The 25972-nt window shown below is 47.0% G+C and overlaps 2 protein-coding genes and 3 long non-coding RNA genes across 30 annotated transcripts; 4 read left to right on the plus strand and 1 right to left on the minus strand.

The window, feature by feature from the left end:
• Positions 1–176: 176 nt before the first annotated feature.
• Positions 177–3081, plus strand: eif1axb (eukaryotic translation initiation factor 1A X-linked b). Its single transcript, XM_086021476.1, has 7 exons — positions 177–365; positions 986–1069; positions 1802–1905; positions 2026–2076; positions 2163–2244; positions 2523–2614; positions 2717–3081. Exons 1-7 carry the CDS (start codon positions 350–352, stop codon positions 2720–2722), a joined length of 435 nt encoding a protein of 144 aa, XP_085877602.1. The 5' UTR covers positions 177–349; the 3' UTR covers positions 2723–3081.
• A 1097-nt stretch (positions 3082–4178) lies between these two features.
• On the plus strand, positions 4179–14322 carry map7d2b (MAP7 domain containing 2b). 10 transcript variants are annotated; one of them, XM_086021113.1, is made up of 17 exons: positions 4179–4426; positions 4553–4609; positions 4747–4827; positions 5805–5888; positions 6043–6203; positions 7671–7803; positions 9611–9703; positions 9816–9913; positions 9988–10061; positions 10143–10312; positions 10457–10595; positions 10883–11063; positions 11133–11237; positions 11336–11399; positions 11972–12122; positions 12222–12472; positions 12597–14322. In XM_086021113.1, the coding sequence occupies exons 2-16, from the start codon at positions 4585–4587 to the stop codon at positions 12448–12450; spliced, it is 1788 nt and encodes a 595-aa protein (XP_085877239.1). In that variant the 5' UTR covers positions 4179–4426; positions 4553–4584; the 3' UTR covers positions 12451–12472; positions 12597–14322. The 10 variants fall into 10 exon arrangements, with proteins under 10 accessions (XP_085877239.1, XP_085877241.1, XP_085877240.1 ...); XM_086021115.1 differs by having other exon boundaries at positions 4553–4566; positions 4695–4827; XM_086021117.1 differs by lacking the exon at positions 4553–4609 and having other exon boundaries at positions 4209–4233; positions 4332–4426; positions 4695–4827.
• Positions 14323–15034: 712 nt separating this feature from the next.
• Positions 15035–16753, plus strand: LOC147127099 (uncharacterized). Its single transcript, XR_015084410.1, has 2 exons — positions 15035–15087; positions 16521–16753. It is a non-coding gene; the product is annotated as an uncharacterized LOC147127099 (long non-coding RNA).
• A 757-nt stretch (positions 16754–17510) lies between these two features.
• On the plus strand, positions 17511–19993 carry LOC147127100 (uncharacterized). The gene is made up of 9 exons (XR_015084392.1): positions 17511–17689; positions 17997–18027; positions 18109–18208; positions 18279–18467; positions 18628–18677; positions 18848–19018; positions 19085–19479; positions 19549–19796; positions 19856–19993. It is a non-coding gene; the product is annotated as an uncharacterized LOC147127100 (long non-coding RNA).
• On the minus strand, positions 17599–25262 carry LOC147127101 (uncharacterized). Of its 17 annotated transcripts, none has more exons than XR_015084407.1 (9): positions 25144–25262; positions 24783–24875; positions 23117–23145; positions 21810–21905; positions 20037–20450; positions 19876–19961; positions 19143–19793; positions 18885–19026; positions 17599–18650 (listed from the first exon to the last, which is right to left on the minus strand). It is a non-coding gene; the product is annotated as an uncharacterized LOC147127101 (long non-coding RNA). The 17 variants fall into 17 exon arrangements; XR_015084397.1 differs by having other exon boundaries at positions 20037–20455; XR_015084404.1 differs by having other exon boundaries at positions 20037–20455; positions 24841–24875; positions 25144–25236.
• Between the last annotated feature and the right edge of the window lie 710 nt (positions 25263–25972).

Consider the following 25972-nt stretch of genomic DNA (forward strand, 5'->3'; position numbering starts at 1 on the left):
ATACCCTTAAATAATGTAATATAATTATCTTTAATTTTTGGGTTTTACACAGCGTTGCCTCTTCAGTGGACATTTTAAAAACATTCTTTAGTTGGCGTCTGTAAAAAGTGACGTATCCAGAAACTGTGCGTTCCAAATTGTTAAGTGAAACTCGAACAATAAAGTTTTTTGTTCAATGACAAGCAATCCGCATGCGCACTCGAGCGGTGGGACTCATCGGCAATCGTGCTAGCAAGTAGCTTGTTGCTTCTCACTTCTTTCGGTTTAAACGCCCTTCGTGACACTTTTGAACAAATTCAGCGGTCCGTTTCCATCCAGCGGGATTATCAGGACAGAAGCGTGAGGGAATATGCCCAAAAATAAAGGTGAGGTTGGATTTGTCTCTAAGCGCGCCGCGGCGAATCACATAAGACAAGCACGGAAAACGTGACAAGTAGCCGCTAATGCTAGTTAGCTCCGCGGACTACAGTATTTGTTGTTGTTGTTGACGCGTTGTCTCCTCTTGTTTATTTTTGCCGAGCTAATGTCCCATTTTGAGGACGAAGGCCGAGGGTGGGCTAGCCGGCGAGCTACCATGCTAACGACGGCTCGGAATTGTGCCGCTTACCTTCATGGCTAACGAGCCGCTTCGGAGTTTCACCACACCCGCTTTTGGCCTCCACATCTCATTTACTTCCTTTCTTTTTTTCTGTCTGTTTCACTTAAATCCAAACTTGGTGATGTTTTGCATTTTATTCCGGTTTTTGGACCGTGTCATGTTATGCTGGAGAGGTGTAATACTTGGGTCAATGGGTCAGAACTTTGAACGCTGGCCGGCACACTGTTTTTGAGTCTGACCTCCGTACTAAATATGTAATACTTTCTGGTGGGTCTCTTTTTAATAGTTGTAGTTATGAAACGACATACCGTTTGGACACTTCCTCGTCAGAGTTGAGAATGTGTTGCGCAAACTCACTTGGGTTCTTCTGATTGTGCTTACTTCCAGGTAAGGGAGGAAAGAATCGGCGGCGTGGAAAGAATGAAAACGAGTCTGAGAAGAGAGAGTTGGTGTTCAAAGAGGACGGACAGGGTAAGTTCTTCATAATAACATCGATACGCATGGACAATGGCCATGATATTGGACGATATCGCTGCACGATATTGGAAAAGTATGCGATATGGCTGTTGCCTATAGCAGTATCGCCATTGTGATGTTTTTTTAACATCTACCTAAAGAAATGACGTTTTTCATATGTATTTTTCTTATTCTTATGTAAAAAAAGAAAAATCATGCCAAAAAATAAGCAAGCTTAATGTGTTCTTAGCTTATTGATTAGTAATTCTCCAAGATAATGTCCAACTATTGGGTGTCGACGCACGTTTAAGTTTGCATTTGACAGGTCAAATTCAGGTAAAAGCAGAGCATTCCATAGCAAAATGATTGCATGTCTTTGTGATATGCATATTGGACCAATATCGCAATGTCGATATTTTTTCAATATATTGTGCAGCCCTAACTGTACACACGAAACATTTTGAAAATCCGATGATGAGTAACTTGAGAAATTGAATTTTTTGTGTGTGTGTGTGTGGGGGGGGGGGGTGCTGTGAATGAAAGGTCCACATGAATCGAGCAAATGCAACATTATTGGTGAGAAAAGTAGTGGAATCCGTCGTGAGCTTTGGTCATCTGTTGTTTTTTTCTTCAGTGTACTTGTGATGGAGGATTGAAGTGCTCATTCCCTGTTGTTCAGAAAGTTCTACAAAGATGACAGCCACTTGTCACATTGAATTTTTGTGACTTAATCTGCGTGTATTCCAGAATACGCTCAGGTGATAAAAATGTTGGGGAACGGCCGTCTGGAGGCAATGTGCTTTGATGGCACCAAGCGGCTCTGCCACATTAGAGGAAAGCTCCGGAAAAAGGTACACACACACACACGCCTGACGTAAACGCTGAGTCGGCGTCCTTGCGCAACCCGACCGCGCCCCCCTCACCCCCGCGCGGGTCACTGAGTTGAACCTGTGCTCATGTGACGTGCTCAGGTGTGGATCAACACATCAGACATCATCCTGGTGGGCCTGAGAGATTACCAGGTGACGGTCGCCGCGAGCCCGCCATTTTGTCGTCGTTGCTGCTGTTTTTGGAGCCGACGGTTTGACGGCCGTTTGTGTGGTTGCAGGACAACAAGGCCGACGTCATCCTCAAGTACAACGCAGACGAGGCTCGCAGTCTGAAAGCTTACGGCGAGCTGCCGGAGCACGGTAAGATGCGCTCATGGACCGCAGACTGACGCAAAGATGCCAACATAGCGCTATAGATGTGCAGAAACTCGGTTTTTGGACTATAATTGAACAATCACGGGGGTGGGCTGCTTTGCAATGAGCTATATTCACCAAAAATGCAAAGCTTTACACAGAACATTTGTGAGTATGACGGACCGTTAGATCGATGCCAAGACAGTTTGATGGCTAAATGGACAGATCGATACTTGAGTCGTCTTGGAGGAGAAATAAAATTGTCACAACTGCAATTTGTACAGCCAAAATCAACGAGACGGACACGTTCGGTCCCGGAGACGACGACGAGATCCAGTTCGATGACATTGGCGATGACGATGAAGATATTGATGACGTGAGTGCTTTTTTTTTTTTTTTTTTTTTCATCTTCTTCTTATGTCCTTGTGGGGCTGTCACACGATGTCACCTCAACTTTGCTCTTTTTCTTCTCTTACAGATCTAAAGACTTCGATATACACACGCACACACACGCATGTTTATCCAACGGGGATAATTTGAGCGCAGAGCAGAGCGCTGTTGAAAAAAAAGAAACTCGTTTTATAGAATCCCAAATGTCAAGTCAGTAAACATGTTTGTTGAATATGGACAGGTTGGAGAAAAAACTTTTTTTTTTTTTTGTTCCCACTGAAAACCAGTTCAGCATTTCTCTTCTTCTTGGTTTCCTCCTGCGTTTCTTTGGAGGAGCGTGACTGCGAAAACTTTAAGTCCTTTTAAAAAGTGTATTTATATTCATTTCACGTCTGGTGGAATTTAAGAAGAATTTCAGAATCTTTGGATTCATCAATAAACACATAAACCATTTTCCTCCCCCCTTTCATTTTTCTTTTACTTCCTCTCATGTGACGTGACCGCGTTTGCTGCCAACAATAAATGAGCAAAGTGTCCTTCAAACATTACGTACAGTTTGAAATTGCATTTCAATATAGGGACATTTTCAAAAGACTTCAATTTATAGATTCACTTGTACAGCATATAAAGGTTGGACCTAAATGTTTAAAAACAATTCTTTAAGATGAAATGCAATTGTTTTGAAGTTAAATACAACTGAATTACTCGCCTCCATCTAAGGTCAATCAAAACCTTCCGATGCTGTCGTATAAATTTACAGTGTAAGCAAAATACTAAAAATAAAGTTTTTCACTCTTTCCTCCCCTTTTTTTTTTGTTTTTTTGAAGTGTTCATTTTGTTTTGCGTCGCTGCTCAGTTCTCACACTTTGCCACACGCGCCAGGACAACCTCACTCAAACTCACTTTACCTGTACAAAAAAAAAAAAAAAAAATCAAAGAAACGAATGATTTCTGGACTAGTTTTCCCTCCTTTGCCCTTGGCAAGTAGGACTGCACCTCCTTCAGGTTCAGGGGCGTCCTGGAGGCAGTAGCCTGCGGGAGCTTTCTGCTGTAACTGGAGACTAAATGTTCAATGTGTGACGGCTGGGTGTCCAATAAAAATCTTAACTCCAATTGTTTGGAAAAAATTATTTGAGAGAACAAACTCCCAAAATGTATTTTATTTTTTAAAAATTAATTGAGATTTGTCAAACAATAAAGTAACTGACCAAGCGCTGTAGCACAACAGCCACCGTAAAGGATAGAAAATTCATGGAGAGCCAAACAAATTTGTTGGCACTGTTGGGAATGAATGAATAATTCGTCACATTTCAAGAATAGAAAAATAAGCAATGACGTATAAATGGCATTCTTGCTATTTTGCTACAGTAATTTATTCCAAAAATGTGTTAGTTTCACTCAAAATTTTTTTTTAGGGTGGTTATTTTACTAACTAAAGTCGTAGATGAAAACAATATATGACATGACATGAAATGAACAGCTTGGAGGTCAAGTCACGCAACCGTGACGTCGTCACGTACACATCTCGGCTGTCGTCTGTCGTGACGTCACGGCAACGCCTGGGGTTTGCCTGCTGACTCCGGCACGTGCGCCATATGAGAACACGTGAGGAAAAACATGTGCCGAGCATATCATTTTGGGCAGTTTATTACGGCTCGTATTGCTAGCATGATTATTAGCAAACGTCACCAATTGGTTGCTAGGTGTCTCCACTCGGTTGCTCAGTGAATTGACGAGTGCTCGTCAACCGTCACCTGACATTCGTCGAATGAATGTGCAAATGAGGCAGCGGTGAAGTGTAAGTAAAGCGCAGCTAATAATAATAACCCACATTGAGGTGGAGTGAAACTGTGACAAAAATGCGCTCCTTGTTTTGTGGGTGTGTGTTTGTTTACGTTCCGGTTTCTGTTGCGTCGATCGTTAGCACTGGATGCTAAGGTAAATTAGAGCTAGCTGATGAGTGAAGGGAAACAGACCGCAGGTACTCCCCCCTCCCTCCCCCGTCCATCCTCTTCATCCTTCCATCGCTCCCTCCCTCCCTCTCTCCTCCTGTCTCCTCTTCCCAGCATCCCTCGCTCATCCTCATTCTTCCATCCTGAGTCATCCGTGTGCTTCCAGAGTGTTTCTTGGACTCCGACCCGGCCCGGCTCGTCGTCATCATGACCCAAGTGGTTCCGACTCGTCCGGCTGCTTTGACAGGTCACTTCTTTTTCTTCATTTCATTTCACTGACAGGCACGAGAAGGAATTAGAGAAAAGCCTTCTTCCATATCCAGCTCAAGGTCTGTGTACTAGTCCACTCTTTGTCCTCACTAGTAAGACAATTTATGACTGTGTCTAACTAGTCATATTTTTCACGCTGCTAGTGCGACTTTTGACATACTAGTAGTAGTGCATGGACCATATGCTGGACATCGAGGATGTGTAAGAAAAGCTCAAAGCATTTTGTTTATATTGTTGATATCCATCTACTAGTAGTCTTTTGGGCCTCACTAGTGGGACAACTCCATGCTACTAGTGAGACAAAACTTTTTGACAACTGTGCGCTTGTTGTTACGAGTACTACCAGTGAAATTCTACTAGTTAGTTATCAGTAGCACTATGTGCAGATGTCAACTAATTCGTAGGTTTGCCTCACTAGTGACTTGTAGCAGTCCCGCTAGTATGCCAAAGTTGTCTTAGAGTACTAGTGCAGAAATTTCCTACGGTGGTGGAAAAAAATGATTACAATTATTATAGTAGTGCACCCTTGGTGAGGACAAAGCGTGTACTAGTACATGGGCCTTAAATGAAGGTGGAATTTTTTTTTTTAAACGTGCGCGCTGTGGTTGAATATGTCAACATTTGGAAGTGTAAAATACACAAATTCAGTGTTTGCATCATTTGAAGTTATGATATTTGAATCGTCCGATTTTGACGAGGTAAAAGATTGAGAGGTCCGCCTGCCAACCCAAGGCCCCTTTTTGATTGACGGACGATTAAAGCCATGTTAAGCGTGTGCGTGCACATGCGTGAACTCTGGCGGTGTGGGTCCGCCGCAGCGACGGCTCGGTCACGTTTTGCTCTCCAGCTTATGTTCTATATTTACATCCGTGCGTCCGCTTCCGGCACAGTGAATCATATTGTTGTCCTGCCCCGACTCCCCCCCCACACACACACACACAAAATAAATTACAGCTCTGGCCCCGCCTCCTGCCACCCCGCTGACCAATAGGAAGGCGTCTCCATGTCGGTCACCCTCGGGTCAAAGGAGCCCCACAGGTCAGCTTTGACCGCTTTGCTGTCCGGTCGCTCGTTTGTCTGCACGCACCCTAGCGACCGATCGGCCGTTTGTCAGATCATTGATGATGCGCGCCGACGCTCGGTTCGCTCAAGATGACGTAACGATCGGCGAGCGCGGCCCGTGTGCTCGCAGAGCTGTCGGAGGCGCTGCGGGACAAAGATGGGCGCGCCCAGCAGCAGCTGGAGCGCAGCGGGCAGCAGCGGCAGCGCAAGATGGCGGCGCAGCGCCGCAAGGAGCAACAGCGCCGCCTGGCGGCCGAGGAGAAGCGGCGGCGGCAGCAGGAGGACGACAAGGTCAGAGGTCGCCCGGAATCGCCTCATTTGATGACTTCCTGTCCAGCCGACTGAAAGGGGCCACCTTGAAAAGCGCGCGCCCGTGTTCGGACTATCCAGAGACGTGTTGTTTGGCACGCGTGTGACGTTCCCACACGAGGACGCGGAAGTGGAGAGGAAGTGAGAGACAAAATGGTGGCACTCAAACCAGGGCGTCAGGAGGCTTTATCAATGAGTGCTTAATTGCGGCAGTGAGGACACGAGTGACCGTGATTGGGACTGATGAGGCGGACGTGGGGGGGGGGGGGGGGGGGGGGGGGGGGGCAATGGGGTTGTGTGTGCGTGGGCAGCAGCTTTTAAAGGGCCGGCGGCCCTGTGACGTCATGATGGCGAGCGATGACATCAGCGTTAGCGTCTCGTTTACAGGAAGCGGATTTCATGTCATTAGTGGCGCATATTTGTCTGGAGATGAAAAAACGGACAACAAAAGTAACTTGCTCTGTGTTCTTGGAGCACATTGGTTACTTTTTAAAATGTTTCTTATTGCAAAAATGCTGCATTTTAGTTTAGCTTTGATGAGTATTAGTTGAAGTTTTTATTTATTGTACAGAGAATTACTTTCAGTTGGTTTTCTAATTGCAAGATGTAGTACCGCTTGGTTTTCATTTTGTTTAAAGCTTTTTCCTTTTTTTATTTTATTTTATGAACCAAAATGATTTTTCAATTGTTGTTTTGATTTTTTGTGGGTTCTCGTTCACGATAAAAACCTTGGTGGGGGCGTTACGCACACAAGGACCTTAAGCGGTCCTTAAGCGGTCCTTGTGTCCTCACTACGGATGTTCGATACCGCTTTTTGTCGGACCGATACCGGCATGAGAATTCACTCTTTTGAGTACTGGCCGATACTGAACGCCGATACATGTTGTACTTTTGATATAGAACATTTCATTTCATTCACCATGACCAAAAATGTTGAGACCGATGTGCCAAACTGCCGCTGAGGAGGACTTTTTTGATGTCAGCTTATTTTGCTTTTAAGTATCAGTGGCTGTTATCGGCATCCTCCAAAATAAGGCCGATGCCAGCTCGCCTTTCCCTCATGTGGCGATGTTACATCATGTTAGGACGTTACATGTGTCCTCGTGTGAGAGTGTCACATATGTGGCTGTTATATGACTCAAGATGGGGAGGAAGGTGAGGCAGCGGGAGGGGGAGGGGGAGGGGGAAGAGTGATGCGCTGGGGGAGGGGAAGGAGAGAGAGGAAGTGAGCGAGGTGCGGCACGCTGCTCTCTCGCTCTCTCTCTCGCTCTCTCTGCTCTGGCGTCAAAGCGGGCAGCTTCACGCCAAAGCGGAGCGGGGCGAGGCCGCTGCTCGGATGCGGTTACCATGGCGCAGCTCTCACCCTGCCCATCGCCGGGCGTGCGTCGCCGTAGCGACGGCTCCGTCAGGGAGTGTCTCTTTTTCCCCGTGTCCGAACGCAACGAGCAGGAGCGGCTGGAGGCCCTGGTGCGGCGGAGAGCCGGGTGCGGCGCCGAGCGCAGGGGAGGAGGCGGGGCCCGCGAGCGCCCCGACAACAGGCCCAAGCGATGGACGTGGGGGGGGCCGCCGGACGGCGCCGAGGGTGAGTGACGCCGGCAAGGAGACAAAGGAGGAGCGGGGAAGGGTGTGGAGGGAGGCCGCGCCGCAGGAGGCGCTTTGTCTCCTCCTCCTCCTCTTCTCCTGGCGTGCCTTTAGCCTTGGCCACAGGTGTGTGCGTGCGTGCGTGCGTGCGTGCGCGCGCGGCGTCAGACGCATGTCACCTTGACGGCACCTTTTCCTTCTCTTACTTTCCCCAAAGCGAGTGACGCAGCCCATTGCCAAGGCGTCACGTCACACCGTCAATATTTCATTCCCGGCCCGACGCCGACCGGCCATTACGGCGCTAAATTGTCCTCACGACGCCTTTGCTTGGTTTCTACGCCGGCGCGTTGACACGCCGGATGAGCCTGAGCCAAGGTCGGTCCCGCCCGAGTCGGAGGCCTTTTGCGTGTTTGCCGGCTTGCTCGCGCATTGGCAAAACATCCGCGCCAGGTTCAATGAAGAGCAAAATTGTCCTTGGCTGCCAACGTGACGTGGCTCGTGACTGACGATCGATTGGCCCCGATCACAACAACCACTTCTGATGTCCAATTCGAGAGGATCATTTTAATAGGAACAAAAATGCAGACCGTGGCCCTTCATGACTTCACCCCCCGATCCCCCCACCGCCTAAAGATGATGTCATCATTGCTGCGATGCTAACCTCCGTGTCAGTGTTTGGCCACCATTTTGAAAGGGGCTTTCAACTCTTTGCGCTTCTGCATCATGTTTGCCTTCGGGGGAACGCGCACATTTCATTCTGCTCATTTACAGACATTTGGAACTTTTTTATTTTTTTGCCCAATCTTCAAATCTGGGCTTTGAATCTCCATTTTGGTTTTTGCACGCAACATCAGCTGGAATCCAGCCCTCACCAACCCTAACCATCGCTATTCCAAATAGATGTTTTTTTTCCTCCCACTTTTCCTGAACGCATCATCAGATGTTAATTTCCTGCGTGTGTGCGAGCGTAACGCTTTTGCTTTGCGTTTGCTTCCAACCTGCGGGCCAGGTAACGCTAAGACCCCGCCCCCGCCCCGCCACGCCAATCAGCTGCCCGCCGCTTCCCGCACCCAGCAACCCTGCAACGGTACACGTCACGTGACTGCGCGGGCCCCGCCCCATTGCCGCCAGCTTTGCATATCGTCGTCATGTCGTCCCCTGGCGTTTGCCGCGCGTGTGCGTGTTTATGTTCGGATGTGACATTGACGTGCCTTTTCACGGACACCACGGCCGTCAAAACATGGCCTACCTGCCTCATGTATGCATGCATGCATGCATGTTGTAATGCCGTCCCCCCCTCCCCCGAGCCTCAGACCAACAAAGGGCTGTGTCGCATCCTGCCCATCTGCTGTTTACGCACGCACGCACGCACACGCCCACTCAATATTGACGCTCATCGGTAACACGATGAAGCGGGAGCGTATCGAGCCAAGAGCAAATGGAGATTGTTTCAAAGACATTCCATCCAGTTAGGATGGCGAATGAAATGGAACATTTCATTTGGAGATTCTTCCGCACACCACTAGAGGGAGCCCTTTGCAATTGAGATGAGTGCTTCATCTTAGTGCCCATTGAGTAGCCGCGTTTTTCCGCCCGCAAACGATTGACATGGTCCCCAAAATGTGCCGCGGCAGTCGGCGACATCCTCCTGCGTCGTCATGGTCCATTTCGCCATGAGGCCGATTGCCCATCGCCACGGTAACCGGGTGCCGTCACCCTGTGGCCCGTCCCTCATTTTGGCCGTCGTGTCGGCTTCTCCCGAGCTCACATCTCTCAACGCTGACTGTCTTTTTCTTGTCTTTGTCAAGCCGGTGAATTTTCGGCTCCGCCCACCCCGTCAGATCAGCCAATGAGCAAGCAGCTGTCCAACTCGTCCGCTGCCCTCCACTCCTCAGAGTCAGGTGACTCACAAACCTCGCATATCTGACGTCGTCTCGTTAGCATCCGCAACAACGCGCGCGTGTGTGTGTGTGCGTGCGTGCCGCTTTGCCTTCTCGTGTGTCGCCCACCCAGCAGCTTCTTCCAACAAGCACAGAGCCGACAGAAGTTCCTCCAACCGCAGGAGCATCGCCGCGTTCTCCGAGGAGACGTCCGGAGCCAGAACGCCCACGGTCAGCGCGCACAATTGCGATTCAGTCATCGCCGAATAAACAAAATGCGCTTCATTGGCAAATGTCGCGTCCAGGGAGAGCTTCCTGCTGCGCCGGGTCGGAGTTCATCCTTCAAAGCCAACAGTAAAGGTCCTGCCACGCCAAAAAGGTACACACGCACACACACGTGATGGAACCAAAAAAAAGGTGGAGCGTAATTGTCGCGCTGATGCGGCGTTTTTGTTTTCAGGATGCGAGCCAGCAGAAGTCGGGCTCAGTCGCCGTGCTCGCCGGGTCAGTACCCGGCGTCGCCTGTCCGGCACAGGGCCGGCACCCCCGGCGGCGACGACAGGAAGTCGGCCAAATGCGACGGCTCCGACAAGAAGATGCCCAAATCTGCCAGCAGAGAATTGTGTGCAGGTGCGCAGCGCAAACGGCGCCTCAAAATTAGCGTTTTTTTTTTTTTTTTGTTTTTTTTTCCGGGAGGCGTTTTCTTTACGGGCGGTGCCGACGGAGGCCGCGACGTGCCGCTCAAGTGTGGTGTTTCCCCGCGCGCGCGTTCAGAGTCGCCGGGCACGCCGACGGGCCGCAGCGTGGGCGGCACCATGGACGCCGAGGAGGCGTCGCGGCTGCTGGCCGAGCGGCGCCGCCTGGCTCGCGTACAAAAGGAGCAGGAGGAGCGGCAGCGGCAGGAGGAGCAGCTGTGAGTCCGCGTCGCCCTTTACAGTCTGGACATGAAAGGGTTGCTTCATTATATATATAAAATATTCATCTCATTTAATGACCAAATCAAAATCTTTTAAATCTAAAAACGGTTGATGAGTTGAGTTAATTCCAGACGAGATGATGAAAAATGATGTATTTTTAATTTGTTGTATTTTTAAATATAAAACCCCAAATTCATGTCATTTATTTTGAATGAGTCATTTTGACCTCATCCGACCGATTGTCAAGAATGCGAGCGCGGCGTCATCTCGCGGCTCCCCGCAGGCTGCGCGCCGAGGAGGAGCGCAGGAGGCAGCGGGAGGCCCGGGAGCTGCAGGAGAGAGCGGCGCAGCAGGCGGAGGAGGAGCGCGCCCGGCGCGAGGACGAGAGGAAGAGCCGCGAGGAGGAGGAGCGCCGGCAGAAGGAGCAGCGGTGGAAGAACATGCAGGAGCAGCTGGACAAAGAGGTCGGCCCCCCGCCTTGTCGGCTTTTTGCCGATTTGCGTCGTCGCGCTGACGTTTGGCTCGCCCGTCAGCGGGAGGAGGCCTTCCAGCGAGCCCAGAGAGAAGCCGAGAGGAAGAGGAGGGAGCGCGAGCAGATTCACATCCAGGAGGAGCAGGAGAGGCAGCAGAGGAAGAAGGTGAGCAGCAAGACGCGCCTCCTTGTCCCCAAGCCAAGCCACGCCGCATCTTCGTCTTCTTCTTCACGCTCGTGGCCCCGTCTTCTCCCGTCTTGCAGAGAATTGAAGAAATCATGAAAAGGACCCGCAAGAGCGACGTGGACGCTCCGGCCGGCGCCGCAGGTACCTCCGCCGCCTTCCCGCGTGGACGCCCTCTCCTTTTACGAGCTCCGTCGCTGACCTCCCGCTTGGGAGGTGGCCGCAGTGTGACTCAACGGCGCCCTCCTTTGGACCGCGTCGTCGCCACTACCGCACACAGGCCGCGGAAGTGAAATGGTCAAAAATTCCAAATTCAAATTGGATGGCACAAAATAGCATTAGAGGTCATCGGTTTTCATTTTTGGATTCATCTGATGTGAGTACAGCCCGCCAAGTTACATCATCCAATGGTCATGTGACACTGACGCTGGACGGAGGTTTAGAAATGAGAAATCCCAATCCCAAAATGCCCATTTAAAGTCAAACGGCAACGATGCAGTCCCCTTCAAAAGTATGGGAACGGCGAGGTCAATTCCTTTGTCTTTGTTGACGTTCGAAGCCGTTTGCCCTTCCGCGTCCATGAGACAAGCGTTCGGAAGTCCCGCTTTTATGTCACCTTATTGACACGGAAATGCGTTTGAAGCCGGCCGCTTTCCAAGTGAGCAGCTCGTAACGCCCACCAGTCACAAAACGTGCGCCTCGTGCCGTGTTGTCAGCGTGCGACGCGAGGTCCCAGATGGCGCCGCTGGCCCTGGACGAGGACGCCCCGACTCCCGCCGAGCCGCCCGCCGCCATCCTGCTGGGACCGCTGGAGAACAAGAGTTGCGTGGACGAGCTGTCGGACGGCGTCCAGTCCATGGACGTCAGGTGAGCGACACCCGGCCGCCGCTCCGACGGCAACGCAAATAAATGAGCGGAGAGGGACGTCGACGTGTTGTCCGTCCGCGTCACGTCTGCGTCCGCCAGCCCCGTGTCCAGGGACGAGCCGACCAGCGCTCAGGAGTTCTCGCCGGTGACGGACGGGCCGGAGCGCTGCGCCCTGGAGCAGACGACGGACGTGGACGCGCAGGCGCCGCCTTTCGCCAAGCTGCGGGCCGGCAGCGGCGTGGGCGACCTCAACGAGAACCTCCTGATCCAAGCGTACAGCACCGCCGCCGAGTCCTCGCCGCTCATCCGCGGCGAAGTGGACGTGTAACCGGCTGGACGTGGACGCGCAGGTACGATGTCCCGCTAAAAGTGGCCACAAAGCCAGACTTTAAAAAAAAAAAAAAATACAATAAAACTCATGTCCACCTGTAAAAGTCATACTTAGCGGCTTTTTATTTTTATTAATTTTTTTAGGAGATTTGCATCCGCGGCTTCTCGGCTGACTGCAGCGGCAGCGATGGTCACTTTCGCTGCTCATCATCGTCCAACCCGATGGGCACCCCAAAAACCTCCCAAAATGAGCACGCATCATCTCCGCATAGCTTCTTCACTAACTCCAAACGTAACCGGCCGATTGAGCGATTGAATGACGACACGTGGCAATTTGCCGATTTGCAATGTTTGTAAACAACGGGCGCCAGGATACTTTCGGGTGGCCGAGCGCCAGGAGGAGGAGACGAGTCCCAATTTGTTGTCACGCAGGCGGGCTACGGCGCAAATTGCAAGTGGGTAGCTGAAGGCTTCTTCCGACGGATGATCGATGTGTTTGTCCGTCATGATTTCGTCATCACGCTGAGTTCAGTTTGTGCGCATGCATGCGCTGAGTAGACGCCGCCGCATTATTCCTTTCAAATCTGCGCCATTTTAACCGAGCGTTAAAAAAAAGTCCAGCTCGAGCGATCGTGGCCTTCTTCGGAGATAAAACCAAAAGAAGCAACGGCAAACGAAGCGCACAAACGGTAGGCTCGGCTCATTTACAAATTATGCTAGTGTGATATCTACAAAGGTTAGGTCAAGTGAAGTTTATAGTGCCCAATTGGGTTGGGGGGTGGGGGAAGCGGCAGTTAGACAGGCCAAAATCCAGAAACAAGGTGCAAATTAGGTGGCATTTGATTTCACTTCCTGTCTGTTCCGCGTCACGTCATTTTGGAATCAACTTAGCTGTTGAAATGTAAAAAAATAAAAAATAAAAAATCTTGAAAAAAATCACTCCATCCAATGGTGCCAATGACACCTTGGGCTAGGGCTTGTTGACGATTGGTGCCATCGGAAAACGCTTCGCCTTTTGCCACCTGGATGTTTTTAGAAGTAATTAGAAGACGCCCAGATGACATTTAAGAGGAACCGTTGAGCATCCAGGCTAACGTCCAGCCAACAAAGATGATGACGATGATGACTGCAGATGTTGAAAAAGATCCCGGAAGGGCGGGACGTCTGTTTCTCGCCGAAGTCCACGTGGGCCATCGTCACTGCCGCCCGCTTGAATCGGCTCCCAGCTCGCACTTTGGGGAGGCGTGTAAATAGCTTAGACGGGAGAGGAAACGTCTTCGCCGGAGACGCTAGCGGACGCGCTCGTAGCTTGGTTTCGCCATCCTGTTGATTTGTAGCCCGTAGCTTCGGCTCCTCCCGACATTTTGTGGACCAGATTCCGCCGCCGGGGGGGGGCTAAGAAATGCCACTCTGGTTTTGATCCGTACGCTAGCCACAAAACGTTGGGAAGCATGAACTTTCCAGACTGTTTGCGAGTAGTTGTACGCGTGTCGCCATAAGGCACCGACTCACCGCGCTAGCTGCAGTGCGTAGTATGCACGATTATTACTCGACTCCACGCTCACTCTCGCCCCCCCTCCCCCGCGGACCCCGAATATACCTCACCCGTGGACACTCGTCACCTCTGAGGCCTTGGACCTCGAGCGCGCCTCCAAGTAGCCGCGCGGGAGGTGATGGAGGGAGGAGCAGACAAACATGGTTGTTTATACACTCGTTAGCTTTGCGCTCATTGTGGCTGCCGGGCCGACATAAAGGCCGCCCCGTGTCTCCTCTACTCCTCGTACGATACGCCGCAGCCTGGTTGAATATGTCATTGTAGACGTGATGCATGGATTACTGCTAACAAGCATCAATAAACCTCATCAAGCTATCAAGTGTGTCTTTCTGTCGGTTGGACCAGCCGTGCCGGTGACAGGCAGAACATAAATGCTAGTGATAGGTAGCGTTTCGTGGTCTGCCGAAGCTCCGGAGGCGAAATTGATGGGCGGCAGTCCTTGGCATGTACGCGGACACTTTGAATATTCAAAAGTCGCACGAGCTATTCGTTCTTGGAAGGAGCCAAGCAGAAAAGGTTTGCGCCCCTGCCATTTTGGGTTTCCTGACACAAGATTGTTATCAAAATAAAATCGGGTTAGTCAAGCCGAGATTAGCCGAGCTGCAGCTGCTTGATGGAACCCAGTCAGAAAATGTCAAATCTTGTGGAGATAAAAGCAGAGATAAGATTCTCCTGGTCTGCTTGGCGCATGCTACCCTTCAATCTGTTTCTAATAGTGATGCTAACGTTTTAGCTAGTATTGCAATGTCTCTTTTGGTCATTGGATTTTACGTTTGTAACAATATATTAAAAATTGAAAAACGACTTGTTATTTGATTTTCCTTTTAATATCAAAATTGAAATACAGCTTGATTTTCTAGCTTAGTGTCTGGAACGAGTAAGAAAATATCCAAAAACAGTTTGATGTTCAATTTGTAATCCTAAAACTAAAATAGACTATATCACGAGACACAAATCGAAATACGGCTCATTGGGTTTAGATTCCCGGAAGTTGTCACCGAAAGCATTTCTCCTAGTGACCGGGAGATGGCGACAGAGATCTTAGAAACATCAACAGGAAGACTGGATTACTGACCCGAGGTATGATATAAATCTTGTCAAATATTTATGTACAATACACCAGTCTGTGTACAATTGTCAAACGGTAGTCGTCATCTGAATTCAGGCAAATTAACTAAACGTGTTCTCATCGATCGACTACATTCAAGATGATCTCAGGGCAGGGCACTCTTCAACCACTTCTACAAGTAAGAGGCAAAAGTTCTTACTTCAGGTTATTTAATTGTCACTCCAAGCTATTGTTCCATGCAACACTGGCGTGCAAAACAAGTGATTAAACAACGAACGTCCGCCAGCTAAATGCTATCATGCAGCAAAAGGCAGACATGCTAACCAAAATTAGCACCGATGTTACGGTAAATAAACCTTTAAACGTAGCAGTCCAGGGTGTTGTATGATTATCTTCTTCTGTGATAACTATTAACGAGGACACGGGAAAGGACAATGTATCTGCATTTAAATGTGAAGCTATCTTCAGAATGCTAAACAACTGCGATGTGCGTGCCTTGTAACCATGGCAACAGCTAGCGGTGAACAAGAGGTGGACATTTTTTTCGTCGATCGCTTTTCTTTTGGGTGGTCGTCAAAACCCGGGTTTGTCATGATTTTCAAAAGGCGAACGAAACCTTTTCGTCGCTAGCAGAAGCAGATTTGGTCTGGCAGGAATTTAAGACTAACTTTTGGTCATTGAATATTGGTTTGGAAACAGTTACTAAAAATGTAAAAACGTTTTTCAAAACGAAACAGGAAGTTAAAAAATGACTTGTTCAAAAAAATCGCACCAATATTTGAGATTTTATGGACATGACCATTTTCTTCTCCATAGGTGCGCACCCAAAGCGGCCAACGCTTCATGTCAATAGTGAGGCGATTTGTTTTGATATTTGAAGAGATTTATGTGGGCACAGGTTGAGACGTGCACATGAATTTTGGTGGCGATTGGTCATCGTTTATTCTCGTTAATCTTTTTTATGCACACTCTGGTAAATTTGGTTTGGAGATTGTAACGAGTGGTGGTGATCTGAAGGGATCATTAGTCTTGGACGGGTGCTGTTGGGTAGCCGAAGGAGCAAAGACTTCTTGATATTCCACAAGCCGTTGTTTAATTTGCAACAAAACAATACTTCCCCGGCATACCACGCGTTACTTAAGAGACCCGACCGAGTCCATGACAAAAGGTGCACTGAAGTTCAGGGAAAAATAAATGACCAACCTACACAATAAACCAAAGAGACGCCATCGTGTGGCGAGACACCGTACTACAATAACAGCACAAAGTCACAAAGTGGTGCTGTTTGGGGCTAGGGGTGGGTTGGATGAACGGTGGTCTATATTCCCGATGACACGTAATACTTTGGGGGGGCTCAGAAAGTCTTCCCATTTTTTTCTCCCCAATAGTATTAATAGTTATTATTATTAAATTTGATTTCATCATGTTTCGTTGTGTGTTGCAGGTGAAGGCTACAGACCTGTCGGACCAGTAGCGACCCACCCACTCCCCCCAACCAACGAGACGAGACGCTTCTCAACCTCCCAGCAGAGTTGCCTTCATCGACAAAGCATCTTGCAACAAAAACACGAACTCAACATTTGCGACTGTGACTGAAGCAGACAAGAAGACACTTGTGTGTTTTATTCAAGCACTTTATTTACGATCACCAATAAAGCAAAGTAACAAAGTACACTGCCTCTTTGTCATGTTCGTCTTCAATTTCAATCCAAGTTGACTTTGCAAACTCTCTCCTGATGGATGACATCGTGAAGTTAGTGGTAGTAAACACCGGTGGGGTGGGGGGGTTATTTGTTAGTGTCATCACACAGACCACGTGGAATGTGTAAGTGACCACATGACGAGAGATGCCAACCCTCTACCCAATTACATTTTCTTTTTTCATGTAAGTGAGGATAAGTGGCTCGTGTAATCGCTGTTTAGATGGAGGTTTGAAAGACTGCAGTAATTGACCATGTTGCACTGTTGACCATGATCCAATAAATACACAACAAAAATTCGAATTTTCTCCGTCAGCATGGCCGAGTGGTATAAGAGATTGCGTGGTGTTCAGGAGACCCGGGTTCGAGCCTCACTCTTTGCTCCACACACAAATTAAATGGAGAACAAAGCAAGAATCGAACCCGGGTCTTCTGAAGGCCAAACCATGACACTAACCTTTCGACCATGTGAGATCTAGTTATGATGTTTGGCCGGTTATATATGACTATGAATGTAGACATTCGTTTTAACACTGCGTCACCATATCGGATATATATACTTTAAAGAGAGACATGAACTGCAACTTAGTGGTAGTCCAGTGGTAGACTACCCTGCATCATATGCACAGAACCCGGGTACGAGCCCCGACAAGGTTTAATGATAACACTTCTGCTATTTCGCTCCCGCATTTTCAGTGTTCTACAACCTCTTTACTAGCGCCGACTACGAAGTTTTCTGTGTAAAGTATGTTTTTTATTTTTATTTTTCTGGAAGTGACGTCATCACCGGAAACCTATTTAAGTCGGCGAAAGAGTGAGTGATTCTTTCTCAGGTCGCTGACAGCCTCCCGTCGTCCTCGTCCACCAGCTGCTCCGCAACATCTCCTCCACAAGATCATCGAGAACTTATAAGGTGAGTGCTCAATCTTTAATAGCCTCTTAAAACTCACTGCTTTTGCTCACTTTGAACTTCAAGAATCACGTTTTGGCGTGCTCGCGCCTTGCTAACGTGGCAAGCTAAAGCGTTTGCTGTAGCGTTGCTAATGAACGCTTCGTACGACTTTAAATTGCACCAAAAGGCGTTTTTGCAACGTACGTGCTGATACACGGATGGATGCAATAAATTAAATATTTATTCATGCTTAAGTTGATTTTTATTCAACAATGCAGCTACTTTATGTGACGATGACTAACGAAGCGTTTGCTCAAACCTTTTCCAGCATGCGGCCCAAAGTGCCGTTTTGCCGAATGGTAAGTAGACAAAACTTCACAACCGAATAAATCAAGTACATTTTCATGCATGCGTGTTAACCGTCTCATGTCTGTCCGCAGGTTTGCATCTAAAACAGAAGGAAAGACCCTTAAAATGGCTGACTTCCTGTCTTTTTGGCACATGGCGTCATGAGACTTTTGCATGTCTACCAAATGCCAGGTTGCTAAGCCACTAGCTTGTCAGGCTGAGTATTTCCAAGTCGAATGCTTACGTTCCTTTTGTCTTTCAGGCCACCATGTTGTCGAAGAGGCGTCCAGCTCTGCTGGTAAAACACACATGCGTTCATACATGTACAAATGTTTGACTAATTATTTCCGCATGAGCTGACCAGGGGGCCTGCTGCGATCTCGTCAATCAGCAAAGGTGTGTCTAATCCAGGAAGTCAAAGCCCTTTCCTGGACCAGGATTTGACATCCAAGTAAGATGGCAACTTTCATGTTTGCTGCAGTATCACTCCAGGAAGAAGCACCGGCCAGGATTCTGCATGAAACCCAAGGAGGCACAGGAGACCTGATGTGACTTTCCAGCAGTGGCCTATCCAAACTGAAGCTTTTTTCTTTTTCTCCCTTTTTTTCCAGTCATGCCAGAGCTTCATTGAGAGCTGTGAAACAAGATGGCGGTGTATCAAGTGAGCATTTTCTTTTTTTTTTTTTTTTTCCCTCTGCCATTTTGCCAAAGTTGCAGTCAGGATACTCATCAGGCGTCTCCAATCGTGTTCCTTGAGGGCCGCTTTTTCCCTGATTGAAATGATCGGGCTCCTAAAGAACTTGCTGATCATTTGAATGGGGTGTGTTGCAGATGGGCGCAATGGAAAACGGGCAGGACGGCGACCCACAAGGAACAGGATTGAAGATCCTGGTCAAGAAGTTGCGTTGGCTTTTTGTCCTGCTCTTGTCCTCCAGGTGGCGCTGAAGAACCTGACGAGTGCAGCATGGATCAACTTGTGAAGTCGAGCTCCTCTTGGTCAAGGTTGGGACCTGTTGCAAAATTCAAACTTGGTGAATCAAAGTACTTGACTGTGTTTTGTTGTTCTAGGTGGCGCAATGATCAACTTGCTGAGCGGTTCAACAGGCGACAAAAAGTTGGCACTCGCCTGCTTTTTCTTTGACTTGGCAAGCGCTGCAGCTTCCAGTAAGAGTGCCGTCGGGGACTCTTCCACCTGCTGGGCAAAGAGAAATTCACCATAAATGTGGAAGGTCCTCAAAGCTGCCTACATTTTCAGTATTAAGACATGCAAATAAACGTAGTAAAAAAAGCAGCTTGTCTGGTCCGTCATTTGTGGTATTTGCAAGTTTGTCCATCTGGGAGAAGTCTGCACCGGTCCAGAGTTTCACGAGCTCAACCAGCTGCTGCTGCTGTGGAAGGTTCCAGTCTGCAGTGAATCAAAGCATCTTCAAGTCCACTAAAAATGAGTCGCCATGTCATTAAAGGTGAAACGCTACATTCGCGGCAGGTTGCTGATGCCATAAGCTCTGCAGTTATGACTCTCCTGTCTTTAGGTCCACACGCTGGCCAACTGACGACTTCGCCATGCAGCGACGACGAGACTGTCTCTTACACGTCATCCAACTTGAACGGTGCACGTCACGACTGCATCTAAGAGGCACAAGTGTACAGTAAAACGGAACTGCATTTCAGGTTAGTCATAGAATAGTCTGCTCGCATGTTCCTTGTCCAGCAGATGGCGCCACTGGAGTGCTGCAACCTGGCGAAAAAGTGCGTCTGCCTGAGGACGAGTCCTCTGCTGGTAAGAAAAGGAACATTTCATTTCAGCTGACATGTTGGATGATTTATTCTCTTGTCCAGTGCGGCGCACGATCGAGTACCTGCTCACAGTCCGAGACCAGCGACAAGTTTGCCTGTCGTGTTGCTTGCTCATCCGCGAGGTGCTGAAGGCAAACTTTGAGGCAGCCTGAGAAGAATTGGGAGACATTTACACTTGGATGGTATGCTCTTTAAATTTTCACTGCACAATCCTCATGATTACCTTCCTGACCCAATACTTGTGTATTTTTTTTTTCCTTCCCTTTACTAGGCAGCAAGGAAGACTATCATCCATCATAAGTCACCTGTGAAGACTTGAGTCTTGATCGCTGGTAGGTGTCAAGCCCCAAACACCTTCTGCACAAGATGTTGACTTAACATTTGACTCACAGATGTGTTTTTTTTGGTCTTAGGTCCACACGCTTGTCCAAGTTCTTCTCGCTGTCCGACCACTTGGCAACGAGCAGACTGTCGTCCGACTTGCAACTTTGTCTTCTGGCCGGCCGACCATTTCACCACCAAGAGACGAGCAGACTGTCGTCCGACTTGCAACTTTGTCTTCTGGCCGGCCGACCACTTCACCACCAAGCAACGAGCAGACTGTCGTCCGACTTGTAACTTGTTTGTTTGCTATTGTCTACTCTGCAAAAGAAATAAAGCTTGATTACAACTAACACTTAAGCTCTCAACTTCATTCTTACACACATCACAAAAACTTGCTTAAAGCAAAGTAACAAAAAAAACAAAAACAAATTCTAAAATAATTTTTCAAATTTTTTTTCCCCCAATTTTTTTTTTCAAATTTTTTTTTCCCAAATTTTTTTTCCTCCCAATTTTTTTTTTTCACAAAATTTTTTTCCCCCCATTTTTTGGGGGGGAAAAGTAGGTGGGGCTAAGCTGGAATGAAGCTTTCTGATTCGCTGATGAGTCTGGAAATGGGTGGAGCAATGCAGAGAAAAGGCTGTGATTGGTCAAAAGGTGGGCGCGGCTATGCAAATTAGAAGCGCCGCGATTGGTGGGCTCTGAAGTGGGCGTGGTTATGCAAATTTGCAGCGCTGTGATTGGTCGGATTATCAAAAGTGGGCGTGGCTATGCAAATCGCCACCTTCTGATTGGCTATGCAAATTCGAGCCGCGTCACGATTGGTGGATTCAAAATCAGGCGGAGTTAGGGGCGGTTCTAGCAGCAGATAGGTTTTTTGGAAGGCATTTTGGAGTCGTCAGCTCAAAGTTGCACTTCAGTCACTGCATGAGCCGCGTCTTGTACTATTCCCCTCAATCTCACATGACCCAAAGCTCGATGAATTGAAAGATTGCTCGAGTTTTGAGTCACGAGGAGACAAACAGGAGTAGTAATGTGACACTTGTGTCCACACTAAGTGACTAAGGTGCAACTCTCACCTCAAGACTCGAAGCAGCCTTTGGACTAGTTTTCCACGGCGGCAACCGGCACGCATGAAAGACTTCAAACGAGGGCAGATTTAGCAATAAAACACAAAGACTCCAACTCAAGTTGAACAATTTATTGGACGGAGAAGCTAACATGACAATTTGAAAGCATTTCGCCAGTCAACGTTTGTGTGAGCGAACTCAAGTTGCACACGCAGACATTGACGATGGAAGCAGCTTAAGTGTTGCCTGCTTGACGAGCTCACGCGTGATGTCACTTGCTTCAAATGACGCGCACACACATTGGACCGAAGGTGGACGTGAGCACGCTGGGACAAAAACTAAGTGTACAGCACGACACCATCATCACACCGTGCTGGACATGTTTTGAAATGACACTGATGTGCACCAAGTTAGTCAAAAATAGATATCCTTTTTTTTTTAACTAACTTAACTTGGCCCACATCATTGTCATTCAAAAACATGTCCAGAAGTGTCCGACCATGGTGGTGTGTCGTGCAGAAGTCGAGTGCACTCGCGTCCACCTTGTGGCGCGATGTGACATCACACATGAGCGCCTCAAGCACACCACACTGCTCAGTACTCACTCGGGTCCAAATGCAGCTTGGCCTTCCCTTTCCTTCCGCATGTCCCACAAGTCCGTCGGCTGCACCCCACGAAGCCTCCTCCATCCATCCATCCATCTGGCCAGGCAGAAAAGAAAAGCAGTAAGTCACACTCACATAAAAGTTCATTTTTTTAATTGTCGATTTTAAGTCGTATTATTAGTCAAATCAGGCGGCACCGTTTGACTTGTGGAGGCTTTCTCAGAGTCCTCCAACCGAAAATACTCCACCCGTGTGCTAAGATGGACTAGTCGAATATTGTTCAAACATGCACAAAAAGTCGACTCCAACAGGCATCAATCACCTTGCAGCCAAACTTAAGTGGAGAGTCAAAGACGCATTTCATAACAGCGGCAGCTGTGACAGAGCACTTTACGTTACAATCACAAAAATATAACAACCGAACGCAATTCACTAAAAGACAAATGACTATTATATGCGGTAGCAGAAAAGTGTCACGTCAGAGCCAAGCCAAAGCCTAGAAATGTGTCTCCAAACGGGTTTTCAAAATGGACAGAGAGGGGGCTTGCCTGACATTTCATGGGAAGGACCAGCGAGAGAAAAAAGGCTCCGTCCCCTCTCATCCCCACATACTCAAAGAATCATATTCAAGGATCAAACAAAGCGATTTGAACAGCCTCGGATTCAAAATATACTTTATACTTTTTTTTTTTTAATTTCCAAGAGTTTGCTAAAGTAAATATCTGTTACAAGCTTCATATAAAATTATAGTTGAAAAAATGTGATTACGATTTATGTTAAATTTTGCATTCATTACTTCAAATGAATTAATCGCTTGACAGAACTAACACATTTTTTTTTTCAGGATCAATTTAGATGCGTCATGACATTCTTAATAATTCAAATCTGTTTTTATTTTGAGCTTTGATTTATTTATCTATATATTTGAATTTGGCTTTGCGAAGTGTGCAAATTATTTTGGATTTCTCCAATGAGCCGTCGAGCAACTTTTTCCAAGTAAAACTACGTCAAAGTCCGTCTTTGCAACAGTGACACTCCCCGAAGTTTGGCTGGACAGTGAGTGAGCAGAGATCAGCTGCTATCGGAAGTCAATAAAACGGAGTTCATTTTTTTCTAGTGCGCTATAAAATTTGAATTCATCTCCAGAGTTAATGCTTTGACAGCCCTAATTTTAAACATTTCACACACAGACATGATTTGAACTAAAAGTAACAACGTTGGGTGTCATTAAAGTTTTGACCCTCTGGAGCCACCAGAGGCATAATGCTACATAGAAGAAAATGGAAGGAACGAGCGGCATGCAGTACCTTTGAAGAAGATGTTGATGCATGGTGAGCTGTGCAGGTAGACGACCAGCAGCGGGTGAACATGCATGGGAGAGATTTGCCTCACAATTAGTCACACAAATGCATCCGCCATGTTCACGTGTTTTTCAGATCCACAAATATATTGGTGATTTTCACATGTGTTGTGTGCATTTATCACGAGTCTGCGTGCGAAATGTCAAACATTAGGCAATGATACTACCCAGGCCCCAAAGGCGTAAATAAAAAAACAACAAATCTTTTGGTGCCCGAAGACATTTGTCAAGTCCTGGAAAATAAAAAAATAAAAAATAAATAAATAACAAAAGATAAATGTTTTCATGTTCAATTGCTAAAAATGATAAACATGTATTTTTTTATGTTATCAAAATATTCTTTGCTATTGTTTCCTTTTCAAGTTATTGTTTCGTCAGCCGCTGCTTGTTGCAAAACAAAGTTCTTATTACAGCAAAATATATCTTGAGTCACTGTCCATCTTTACATACGAAACTATAGTATGCCAACTGAGACGACTATACATCAGCAAATATGGTCATGCTGCACCACATCAAAAAAGGGGTGCAACCAGATACTGTGCTGGTGCGACCAACTGAAAAAGTGCAAAGGTCCTGCAGTAAGAAAAAAAATGTTGAGAAAATAGAGGGCATTTGGGGGGGGGGGGGGGCGACAAACTATTCAATAAATGAGGAAAATTCAACTTGATTAATTATTTAATGTACCTCTAAAATAGGGAGCGCTGCGGGAGTGGGAGTCATTCTGAACGGAGAAGGGCGGGATATAGAAGTCGCTTTCACCGGGACGGGATGGGACAGGATTTTTCAATTTAATTTATTTTTTTTATATACTGTGGTCTAGGACTGAGATTTTGTTTTTTCCTGTGGGAGTCGGGTGGTACGCGAGTAAAAATTCACTCCGGTGTGATCTATCGCACACACAGCAGTTGTCAACATTCACATGTGTTTTAAAGGCCATCCCTCTTCAGTCCGCTAGAGGGTAGTGTCACAGTCTCCAATAATCCGTGTAAAATTTGTTCATAATTTTTTTTTTTTTTCACAAAACGGGTAGTAAAGATATACATTTTAAAAACTTGTTTTGTCAATATTCGTTCCAAAAACGAAAATGACACAAAACTGACAACAAATCTTTATCCAATTTTGCTACAGAATTGAGAAATGAAAGTAAATAAATAAATCAGATATCAGGCGATTTGGATGTTTCATGTACAAGTAAAGCGTTCTTCTCCTGCCAACTCGACGCCGCTGTAGCAGCGGACAAAGAAAAGGCCAAGAAGAACGTCTTCATGTTAAGGCAAAACAAGCTTGGGTGTTTTATTTCCCGAGTTGTGTCAAATAAACACAAAACAGCGGAATGAGTAGGGATGGCCTTTCCACACCACACGTAAATATCTGAGACCTGTGTGTGTGTGTGTGTGTGCGCGTGAGAACATCTTGAAACGGCGTGCCTGCTGATCCACAAACGCACGTTCGACATTTCACACCCAGAATTGAATATTTACACGATCATGATAAATGCACACAAAATAAAAACTTGGAAAACCACTAATATATTTGTGGATCTGAAAAGCACATTTTGGTGCAACCAAATCGTTTAATTCAAAAACATAAATGTAGTTATTTAAGTAAAATACATTTGTGAAAATCACGGATGCATTTGTGTAAATAATTTTGGGACAAATCTCTCCCCACATGTGAAGCCATCACTCTTCCATTGTGGACATCAGCTTTGGGGTGAAAAACATACAAAACAACATTCAAGTCAAACGCTTTTCGTGATTGACTTTTGATTGACAGCTGAGTTCGACTTGTGGGCGTGCTAGTTGACGGGCCACCTTTGTTGATATTGTTTTACGATAGCTTAGCGAGCTTCCAGTGAGGTAGCGAGTAACAATAAACAAACTAGAAGGCCGCAGTGCCGTAATTATGCTCCTAAATAGTGTACATACATAAATTTGTACATAAATGGCAAACAGACAGTTTGAAATTACTCACTGAAAACACAGCTGCCGGTCACCGGGAGACTAGATCATCGAACCGGATATGTACATTTGTTGTTCTTCTTTTTCTGCTGCTGCTTCTTCTTCGTCTTGTTTTTGGCGGGCTACATGTCCTTGGTGCATATCGCCACCTATTGGACAGGAGATCGCAAAGGCATTTGGCAAGCAATATTGTAGGTCAGAGAATGTGTACGACTACGTATGAGAAGGCTCAATTCAAATGAAAAGAAAAGCGTGTTTGACAAATTGTGCAACGACTCTTCAAACAACAACAACAACAACAACAACACCGTATCGCGTATACAACAGTATCCCTGTTAGTAAAGGAGATATTTTTAAAAGACAATGCAATCTTATTTGTGTGTCACAATAGTCTTTAACCTCCCTCATTTTTATCCAGGCCTGTTTCATGAGGTTTTTTTTTTAAAACCTGCTGAACCACAATCCAAGCCAATGTATGATTTTCAATGGTTAATTTTAATTAACTTTCACTATTTTCATTTATCTATTATTACTATTATTGTGATTATTATTATTATTATTATTATTATTATTATATAATACAATGCAATACAATTGTATTTATATAGCGCATTTTACTAACTCTCAACGCGCGAACTGTATCGAAAAAACAGGCGTTTTGGAAACTTAATACTGGAGAACAGGCGTCTGCCTGCCGGAGTGACGTCGCCCTTGAGGTAAGGGGGCGTTCCCGTTCTCAGAACAGGGCGTTTCCGTCAAAAAACGGGAACGCCCATTTGTGGCTGCAGCTGGACCATATTGGTATAGTAAGGCGTTTTTGTCCAAAAGAACCCACCACGTGT

The sequence above is a fragment of the Filicampus tigris genome, chromosome 21, assembly GCF_054856515.1.
Source record: "Filicampus tigris isolate MCC_2025a chromosome 21, RoL_Ftig_1.0, whole genome shotgun sequence".
Taxonomy (NCBI): Eukaryota; Metazoa; Chordata; class Actinopteri; order Syngnathiformes; family Syngnathidae; genus Filicampus; species Filicampus tigris.